At 35.0% G+C, this 10,322-nt stretch overlaps 2 protein-coding genes across 2 annotated transcripts; both read left to right on the forward strand.

The window, feature by feature from the left end:
- The first annotated feature begins 1,106 nt into the window (after positions 1 to 1,106).
- LOC111287015 (RNase P Rpr2/Rpp21 subunit domain protein) lies at positions 1,107 to 3,201 on the forward strand. Its single transcript, XM_022877158.2, has 2 exons — positions 1,107 to 1,500; positions 2,493 to 3,201. The coding sequence occupies exons 1-2, from the start codon at positions 1,220 to 1,222 to the stop codon at positions 3,079 to 3,081; spliced, it is 870 nt and encodes a 289-aa protein (XP_022732893.2). The 5' UTR covers positions 1,107 to 1,219; the 3' UTR covers positions 3,082 to 3,201.
- A 583-nt stretch (positions 3,202 to 3,784) lies between these two features.
- LOC111278105 (ASI1-immunoprecipitated protein 3-like) lies at positions 3,785 to 8,550 on the forward strand. Its single transcript, XM_022864582.2, has 8 exons — positions 3,785 to 4,261; positions 5,170 to 5,232; positions 5,333 to 6,097; positions 6,227 to 6,361; positions 6,449 to 6,532; positions 7,111 to 7,170; positions 7,274 to 7,360; positions 8,164 to 8,550. Exons 1-8 carry the CDS (start codon positions 3,926 to 3,928, stop codon positions 8,347 to 8,349), a joined length of 1,716 nt encoding a protein of 571 aa, XP_022720317.2. The 5' UTR covers positions 3,785 to 3,925; the 3' UTR covers positions 8,350 to 8,550.
- Positions 8,551 to 10,322: the final 1,772 nt, after the last annotated feature.

The following is a 10,322-nucleotide window of genomic DNA, read 5'->3' on the forward strand; positions in this document are numbered from 1 at the left end:
CAATGATGTTGTTAGATGAAAAAATTGTTGGCAAATCAAATGTTTGACTCATCTGTCAATTTTATGTGCTCAAATGCCGATATTATAATATTTGACCTAAATGCAGTGAGTATATGATAATATAAAAAAATGAAACACCCAAGTGGGCAATGTGTTGAGTTAACTTGGTGTTGTTAAGAGAGGAAAATGTTGGTAGATCAGAGATTGGCTACGTCCATCAACTCTACGTGCTCGAGCATCGATAGTAAAAGATTTGACTTGGATACAGAAAGTATATGATAATATACAAAAGTGGAAGTAAGTGATGTGTTGAGTTAACCTGAAGTGTAAGCTAAGCTTGAGGGAGCATTGAGACAGCCTAAGTGGTAAGATTGAATATTGTGGCCTGACCCAAAAAACACACTAGAGATGTGAGGTTACCTGACCTAAATGAGGTGTTGATAGGACTTATTTGCTTGAAGTGTAAGCTAAGCTTGAGGGAGCACTGAAACAACATAAGTGGCAAGATAGAATGCTATGGCCTGACCTAAAAAGTGCGCTAAAAACGCACTAGAAATGTGAAGTTGTCTGACCCAAATGAGGTGTTGATAGAACTTACTTGCCTGGAGTGTAAGTCAAGCTTGAAGGAGCACTGAGACAACCTAAGTGGCAAGATAGAGTGCTGTGGTTTGACCTAAAAAGTGCATTAAAGATATGAGGTTGTCTGGCTCAAATGAGGTGTTGATAAGATTTATTCGTACAAGAGTCGAAGTGGATCTTGATTAAAACTCACAAGTGAACGGGAGAAATTATTAAAATATAGTTCACATGTGAGTAAAAAATTTCATATCATTAAAAAAATCTGAATGAAACATTTTATATATGCATGAAAGACCTAAAAACTTAATAATTTAAAATTTTAGGCTAAAGTAATATCTAACATGTCTGTATTAACTCTTTTATATGCTCCTTTAGGCTCAAATGTGATTTATCTTCTCAACAAAAAAAGGAAATTTACAAATCCACCTACTAAGAAATTGAGAGACCTTTCCACTTATATCATATCTGCATTCAAACGACATCGTCTTAGCTTAGTCATGAAACAAATCCCCAGGGTTCGAAGAGGTAATAAAAAAAAAAAAAGAAGGGAAGACGCCTTAAAAACTTGCGGGCGTCTTCAGTGTTAACTGTTCGACGAAATTATTCAGAGAAAGAAACTAAAGAAGAAAGAAGCGAAAGCATGGGAAAGAGAAGAGGAGGTGTGAAAAGAGCAGCAAACACGCCATCCAAATTCCAAAACCCAATCTCACTGCGAGAAGAAGTGAGCGGCAAGAAGCAAACAAAAGGAGGATCGTCCAACGTCAAAGCTATATTAAAACACGAACACTTGCAAAACCTAGCTGTGTGGGCAAGTGGCGAAGCTTCGATCCCATCTTTGGCTTGCTTTTTTGGTCACCGATTGGCGGCTGATGGAGAGGCCACAGCAATCCCCCCTGACCCTTCTCTCTTTCCTTGCCAGAGGTTAGTCTGTAGTACTTCTTTTTTCCTTTCTGTTTCAAAGAGTGAAATTTGTCTGCAATTTCTGGCACTAAACTCTATATTATGGGAATTTGAGATCTATTAGTTGTCTGTGGATTATATTTACTTCAAAATTGCGCACCTTTCGAGGTAAAAAGAAGTTGTTTAAGATGCTTCAGATGCATTGTCCTTGCATCAGGTTCAACTTCAATAACAGAAAGCAATTGACTGTAAAAACTAGACCTTGATATCTATACTATGCTCTTGGATCATCTTCTACATGAAATTGATATATGAAAAAGGTTCTTTGTTGGATTCCCCAGTTCAAGTTTGTTTGATGCAGGGTTTGTCGCTTTTAAATCATAGTGAAAAGGGTTCATGGTACACCAATTTGAATTGAAATTTTGAGATGTAACTGGTTTAGCTTGAGTGAATTCCCTCCGACTGAAAAGGGGTTGGCCATTGGGGGTGGTGCAGTGTGGGGAGAATCTCAATCTCTTGAGGGTTCCCTGTCATCCAAAATTTTAATCCTTGTTTACTTCTTGTTACTTGACATAGGTGTCCATTTTAAATGTATGTTCAAGATTAAATTCTATATGTAATTACTTCATTGAGAATTATTTTGATACAATCTGCAATTTATTTTCTCTCATGTCAGTCTTCAAGCTCATAAACTAACATGTTGTATTAGGCAGTTTTCTTATGAGCATTCATTTCAATTGATCGACTAATTGGGTCCTTTTGGAGAAAACTGCAGACATTATAGACAACTTATTCATTTCTTTATAATTATTTATATTCATTTCTTTCTTCTGTAGATGTGATTGACATGCTAAGTAATAAAGATAAGACAAAAGGTTAGATTGCCAGATCTGTTTATGTAGTTTGAATTGCTTGTTTATTATATTTTGCTTAATCTATTCTCTTTTATTCTAACGTCATGTTGTATGCAGTAGGAAATATGTGCCCCTGATTTCCAATTTAATGTTTTGCAGATGTGAAACAATTCTTCAGCCTGGCTTTAATTGCACTGTCCGCATTGAAAAGAATCGAGCAAAAGCAAGGCATAGACATAAGAAGCCTCATATTTTGACACAGAATAGTGTGGTTTACAACTGCCACTTCTGTTCACATCAGAATCTGAAAAGAGGAACTCCAAAAGGCCACATGAAAGAAATGTACCCTCCTAAGTTAAAAGCATCTTCAATCCCCAAAGTTGTCATGTCCAGACTTGAGAAGTCTGTTACCAGCTCAGGTAAAGAAACAAGTAAAGATGATCATAATAAGGTGGATGTAACAGGTTCACCAGCAATAGCTGCTGAAAATCCTACTACAGATGGTCAGGTGACTCCTTTGGTGAGAGGTAGGACTTTATTGGACGGGAAGAAGAGAAACAGGAATAAATCTGGGTCGAAAAAACTAGCTGAATCTGAAAACAACCCCTCGACACCCGATGCAGAAAAAACTATTGGTGCTTCAAGTAAAAGGAGGAGAAAATCTTGGATGAGCCTTAGAGAAATTGTTGAGAGCAGTGAGGACAAAAATAGCAACACCCCTAATTCTAGAATCCCATTTTTGTTGTAAGTAGGATGATCTTTATTTTGACAAATGATTCCCCGGTAGGTCAGAATTGTTGGAGTATCTTGTCATAGTTGATATTACATCAATTTTGGAAGGAAATAGATTGAAGTTTTGGCCATATGACAGCTGTGTTTTAGTTTTGTACGGAGCATTTTGTTATTTGAAATGAGTTGCTTTTGCTTGCTATAACGGAAGAAATCTTTTTAAATCATTCATGAAAATAAGCAATGTCGCTGGAATTATTATGGGATTTTGACTGTTAAAATTTTATAAATGCTGAAATTACCATTTTCAGCATTTCTATATTCCCTATCTCAAAATGTTGATCCAATTTTTTTTTTAATTGCACGTTAGATGTTATTAAATTAAATGACAGTGACATTTTTTTTTTTGCCTATTTTTAAAATGCAATCTTTTTTGTTAAAAAAAAAAACTAACATTAATAGCATAAATGAAAATGATTGGTTTTAAATTTTCTAAGTTTTTTTTTTTTTTTTAATTTTTTTGTAGTAAGTAAGAAATTTAGAAGAAAAAGTGAACAAAATCAAATCAGATCAACTTGTTTCTTTAGACAGAGCATGTTCTTCCAACAATGGTTTTTGCGTGGAAGAATCTGGAAAGAAATGATATAATAAATATACAAGCCCGAATTTCATAAGCCGAAACCCATTTCCTATATAAACCTTAGAAAAAACACAAATAGTTTGGCGTGGCGGGCTTTCAATTGGAGAAACCCAATTTTCAATTTCTACTGTTTTTCAATCTCTTCCTTTCTAAAATTTCCCACTGAATAATTTAAAAATCACTTGAAAAAAAACCCCCGCAAAAATCACCAGCCTTGGTCCGAATGGGGAATCGAAGGTTTGCTCAGGTGTCCACTAGCGACGACGAGGACGAAGTCCCGATTCCTACTCGACGGTCCCGGCCCGAAGACACGAGGCAAGAAAGGAAGAGGAAGAAAATGAAGCTACAAGAAGAGGAAGAGGATGGAGAGAGGGAATTGAAGAAGAAGAAGATGAAGAAGAAGCGAGACGAGGATGAGGAGGAAGAAGAAGAAGAAGAAGAGGAGGGAGTTCAGGAGGATGCAAAGCCGATTGGGGAGGTTGTTAGGGTTTCTGGGAAGGGGAGAGGAAGGAGGAGTCATTATGAAGCTTTTGAGTTTGATGGCAATCGATATGATCTTGTAAGTCATTTTTTAATTTTGGATTTTTAGGGTTTTCTTCTTTTGGAATCTGTTTTAAGTGTTTTGATTCTGATTCTAGGGGTTTCCGTTCTTAGGGCTTGTGTTTTTTATGCTGCATTGTTTGATAGTTTTGTGGGATTTTAGGTTTTGAACTTTTTACTTCTGTTTATACGAATTTATGGTCTGATTTGCTGATTGTTTTCTAATTGTCTGATTGGTTAGTTGATTTCAATGTTTTCATTGAGTTTATCATGTACTTTTGCCTCTGAGTGGCTGAAGGTGGTTGCCCTACGTTCAACGGAAAAGGGTTTTTGGTTTTAATACTTCTTTATGGCAGTTTGGGTTTTTCTGTTATTTTCAGTTGTAATTGGGAAAACCGAAGGCTTTTTTTTTACCTTCGTGAGTTTTATTCATGGATGTTGGGGTTTTGTCATTTGTGCTTGTCTGTCCAAGTTGGAGAATAGTGATAATACTTTCTGTGGCTTCTCAGGGATTTTAGTCAAAGAAAGCTGAAGTGAAATACTGATTCCTGGTAGAAATGAGTTTTGCTTCTGTTTCTGATTTTATGTTTTTCAATTACCTTTTAAAACAAGTATAATTGATTTATGGATAGTGTTTATTTTGTTGCTTTTTTGGTGCATTTGGGGGGCGCTCATAGCAACATGGGGAGAAAAGAGTGTCTTTGTGTATGTTGGTAGAACTAATCTTTTGTGAATTTTAAAAACTATTTTACATGTGGAGGCATGGAGCTGCTTTTAGAAAAGTTGTTGCTGAAGATTCAAATGGCCTATTTTTCTGGCATTCTATTTTATTTTGTTTGCTGCAGTAGTTTGGAAATTTGGGCTATTTATTCTTCGCATAATGGTCTATTTGTGTTATTATTTATGTTTACTAGTGTTGGTCTACAGGAGGATCCGGTTCTTTTAGTTCCTGAAGATCAGGAACAGAAGCCTTATGTGGCAATCATTAAGGTAATTGCATTGCCTGGTATTCCATTTTTTAGTTTCTTTACTTTCAAAAGACTTTTTGGTCACTTCCTTTGAAAATAATGGAGCTTTTATCTATTGATAGGACATTAGTCAGACTAAAGTTGGGAGCATTATGGTTACTGGGCAGTGGTTTTATCGCCCTGAAGAGGCTGAGAGAAAAGGGGGTGGAAGCTGGCAATCACGTGATACAAGAGAACTGTTCTATAGCTTCCACCGTGATGAGGTTCCAGCAGAATCTGTGATGCACAAGTGTGTGGTGCACTTTGTTCCCATACACAAGCAACTTCCTAACCGTAAACAGCATCCCGGTTTTATTGTGCAGAAAGTTTATGATACTGTGGAGCGAAAGCTTTGGAAGCTAACTGATAAAGATTATGAGGATAATAAACAGCATGAGATCGATGTTCTTGTTCAGAAAACTTTATCACGTTTGGGAGAGCTCCCTGACATTGAGATTGATGATGCTTCTGCTGCAGTTGTTGATCAGGAAGAGCAGTTGAAGGCAAAAAGAACTCTCAGGAAAAAGAACATTTCACCTCTTGATGTTACGAGGGATGATGAAGGAACTACAAAGTCTGATCAACAGCTGAGAGCTGAAACTCCTGGAAGCTGTACAAGTAATACCACTGAATACTATACAATTTTATCAAAATCTATGGTGCTTACGGGGGAAACCCATCGTGATAAGTGGATGGAGAGGCTTCTCCAAGGAGTTCAGTACATGTGTAGTTCTCCTGATAGCATGCATGTTGATGACAAAGTAAAAAGTGGTTCTGATTGCTTGGAACGTGAAAGCGACACTAAGAGTTCAGGAACTGCAAATGGGTCTCATGAGAAGAGTTCAAATGTGTGCAGTGTCTTTTTTTTTTTCCCTATGTTTAGTTTTTATGATAGGAATAGGTACTATTGAGTGGTAATTGATAATCAAAGAGATTCTATGATTTGCACAATATTTATTGTCGTTCTTGATTTGCAGAGTGGCAAGTCTTTTCCATGGCCAGATGCTGCTGTTCCTGCTGTAACTGCACTTGAGAAGGCCTCACATGATGCTCTTTCTTCTGATTTCCAGAAATATAACCAGAAGTTACGGCAGCTTGTGTTCAATCTGAAGGTAGAGGGCTTTCAGCTTATAAACCTCTATAGATATCTTCCCTTGTTTGCATTTAAGATGATGTTGATTCTTGTTCCTATTTGGCAGAACAATCCATTGCTAGCTCGACGCCTACTAAATGGAGAATTGGAACCTTCAACAATACTTAACATGTCACCTAATGAGTTAAAGGTATAGTCTGTTAGGGTGTTGACTTCTCTTTTTTCCTGTTGCTTTAAGAAAGTGATAGCTGCCTCATGTAGTTGGAAATGTGTTGACTATTGAACATTGTTATTTGTTAGACTTCTTTTAGCCGACTAACTGATTTCAATATCTCAAGGACTTGACAAAATTTAACCTTAAAATAATTTTTGACGTGTTTTTTTATGCAATTCTACTTGGATTCTAGGGGCAGCCTACCATGAAACAGAGTTTTCATTTGTTTTGTTCATATGTTCTTAATCCTTTCTTTTACGTCCAGAAGAATGAAAAAATGCGATGAAATATACTTTTTACAAGTTGGCAAGTAGAATTTTGACATAATCTTTTCTACATGGACATGGTGGCTTTAGAAGTCCTTTTTTTACATTTATAATCTTCTTAGTTATTTTATTTGTGCCTTGCTTAGAAGTTCATCTGAAGTCAAAATTTTAACTTTTTTAAGAACTATGGCTTGTAAATATTAATCCCCCATTTTATTGCATTTATGTCGTTAGGATTTTGGTTTATTGTGAATAGCGTTATATTGTGACTAACGATTTCAACTTTAGGAGGGTTTAACTGCAGAAGAAACAGCAAAAAAAGAGCCTGATGAATCAGAGCGCATGCAGGTCATTCTCTCTACCTAATTTTTGTTCAAGCATAAAATCTGATAACATTTTTGTTAACATGGTTGACATGTGCTCACTGGTTGTTCTATTACTCTTAAAGCAGATGACTGATGCTCGGTGCTCAAGATGCATGGAGTTTAAAGTCGGTCTAAGGGACATTATTCAAGCAGGACATGGAGACCGCTATCAGGTTATCTCATATTTTTTCTCCGATTCAATCACTATTACTATGTTAATTAGATGATGCTGGGATTGCCATGATGGTACTAAGTTGATTGAGCTAGTACTTCTCCGTTTATGTTTCAGTCTAGCTATACATGTACATGCTCAAAATTTTGAATTTGTTTATGTGCAAGAGACATTAATAAGTGAAACTGCAAAAACATGGGTCTGGGATCTTTATGCATAATGTTGTCAACATGATCATGCATCCTTATTTGTGGACTTGTCTTCAAGATTTCAGACCAACTAAAAGTACACTAACCATATTGAACAAGAGGACAATTGTTTTTGGGTAGAAATTACATTTTATAAGATCATAAGATAGACACAATGCTATTATCGGACTTACAAGATGGTATTATAAATCTTTCACTGTTGTCTGAAGTGGATAGACATGCGTACTGCTCTGATTGAGTTACTATTTAAAAATTTGATAAGATAGGGTATATATAAAGTGTTCAATAAGCATAAAAAAGGGATAATTGTATAGGGGTGGGGAAGGAGAAGAGACACCCAAACTTATGAAAAAGGCTCAAGATGCCAATTATCATTTTAAGGATCAGTGTTATAACTAGAATTTCTTCTATATTATTCAACTATTTGTCTAGATATCTTGAGGTAACTGCATGCAGTTTAGTACTATTTACCATGTGCACTGCAACCCAAATTCCATATTATTTCAAGCAATATAAATTTTTTTCTTGAATATACATTCAGATATCCATTTTATCTTTAACCATTAACATTCTTTAAACTTTTTTTTTGTTTCAGTTGGAATGTATTGCTTGTGGGAATTCCTGGTATGCTTCTAGAGATGAGGCATCTTCACTTACAATAGAGGCCTCAGGTTCTGCTAAAGGTGTTGGCACGGGACGATCAGTCATGTCTAAGCCTGAAATTCCTGAGAAGATGTCGGTTAGCCCCCATGAATCAGAATCTACAAAAAAGGTGGAGTAGGAATTTTGCTGGGATCAGGAGCAAATTTGACTTTGTACAGTTGAATGTTTGTGTATGTGATCTAGTGTTGTAGTTAACCAATGGCAGAGTTATTACAATTAGTTATCATTACGTTTTAGGCATATATACGTCCATGCAGTAAGAATTGTGGGTTTATTCTTAAACTTAAGTTGAATCAACCAGTATTACTTTTAAAACCAACTGAATGTACAGAAGCGGTGCCAACCTTTCGGTTTTCCCGAAACTATTTGGATCTCAAGGGAGCTCAATGGTTAAAATCAATCAGACCCATTTTGAGTCATGATTTGCGTTAAGCATGTACCCATTTTCACCGAATTCTTCTTCCTGATTTCTTGAATGGGTGGATGACAGCGGATGCTGCACTTTTTTCTGTTCTACTTTTTGAAGAAACCTGGCAAGAGCCTTCTGAAGTAGGGCTAACATTATGGAGTGGGGTTGCGTAGGTTGCGCTTACACAATCAAATCTTTAAATGGATAAATATGGCAGCTATGCTCGGTTATGGTGGTTGCCCGATTTCAGTTGTTAATGCTACTTTATAGCAAGAGTTTCCTTTTTCGTTTACCAACTGAAAGTTATAACTTACCTTGTAGGCAGCCATGCAAATTTGATCAATCTCCACCCTATTTCAATTATTAATAAGGTGTAAATAAATCTTGAATGAATTTTATTATATTATTTATTTATTGAATTTTTTTTATAAACAAATATAAATAAATTAAAATTGAACCTGTTTACAAATTTTTTATCGAAATTTTTTTTCTACACTTTTATATTAATGAATTTTACTATACTTATAACTTGTTCATTTAATTAAAAAAACTTAAAATATTATTTATGATTGTTTATTAAACTTAATAAATAAATAAAAATTAAATTTTTTTATGAATTATTTATCAAATAATTTGTTCGTTTATATTTTAATTATCAAATAACTTCACTGTAACACTTGTAGGCATTTTTTTTACTACTAAATTTTATTATATTGGAATATAATGTTTTGTTATCCAACATAACAAAGAAAATGAAAATAGGTGATCAAAACTAAAAGGTGGCCAAAACCACATAATTGGAGTAAAGCAATGACAAACATGAACGAACAAACAGCAGATTCCCCCGTGGGTTAGAGATATGATTGGCCGCCCCACATTTTGCTTCCTACAGCCTAAACATATCACATGCATAAACCAATATTTTACCATTTTGTCCTTCACCAGTCACCACATCTCCGAAAATGGAAAAAAAAAATAGTTAAGAACAATGTAGAAAAAACTACAAAATGCTTCAATGCCACTTGCTCTTTCATTTCTTTCTCTCCAACCACTCTCAAGGATGAATCATTGTCTTTGTGTTTCAAGAAAAAAAAAAAAGTTAAAAGCATGTCCATCTTACATCTTAAATGTTTTAGCATTTTGTTCTTAAATTGCCAACAAATCATAATTGATTGTTTTACCACCCCCAAACGAAAATTTCCACCAGAATTTTCTATTTCAGAGACTTGAATGTCTAATCCTAACACATTAATTTTATTTTATTAAATTTTTGTGTAACACATCCAACCTATTGGGCCATGCAAACTTTAATTAAGTTGATCACAACAAAAGGTGGTTCCAAAATTTATTAAACCTTCATGAATTTTTTACCATATAGTAATTTATTAAATTGTTTATAAGTAGTTAAAACTTAAAATTTAATAAGTTATCAAATATATGAATCAATTGGTGAGAATTTATGAAGTTGTTGAAATGTTATTGTTTATAATCTAAACAGAATTGGGGCATTTTTGGCAAGTAATTGGTCCGCATCATCCATGATTAGGGGCTTTATTGTAATTTTGTTAGGGCATATCTGGAATTTACAACATTATTGTCTTAATTTAAATGTTTGTATAATTGTTGGAAACAGTTAAACTAATTATAGGCATCCGGTGTTAATAATGTGCTGTTCCCAAAGC

The sequence above is a fragment of the Durio zibethinus genome, chromosome 17 (assembly GCF_047325235.1).
Source record: "Durio zibethinus cultivar Kanyao isolate XHJ-2024 chromosome 17, ASM4732523v1, whole genome shotgun sequence".
Taxonomy (NCBI): domain Eukaryota; kingdom Viridiplantae; phylum Streptophyta; class Magnoliopsida; order Malvales; family Malvaceae; genus Durio; species Durio zibethinus.

Bases quoted from the DNA above. Each gene is read 5' to 3' on its own strand.
- LOC111287015 (XM_022877158.2), top strand. From the start codon at position 1,220: ATGGGAAAGAGAAGAGGAGGTGTGAAAAGAGCAGCAAACACGCCATCC. The intron at 1,501-2,492 runs GTTAGTCTGTAG...AATGTTTTGCAG, and splicing joins TCTCTCTTTCCTTGCCAGAG to ATGTGAAACAATTCTTCAGC.
- LOC111278105 (XM_022864582.2), top strand. From the start codon at position 3,926: ATGGGGAATCGAAGGTTTGCTCAGGTGTCCACTAGCGACGACGAGGAC. The intron at 4,262-5,169 runs GTAAGTCATTTT...GTTGGTCTACAG, and splicing joins ATGGCAATCGATATGATCTT to GAGGATCCGGTTCTTTTAGT. The intron at 5,233-5,332 runs GTAATTGCATTG...ATCTATTGATAG, and splicing joins CTTATGTGGCAATCATTAAG to GACATTAGTCAGACTAAAGT.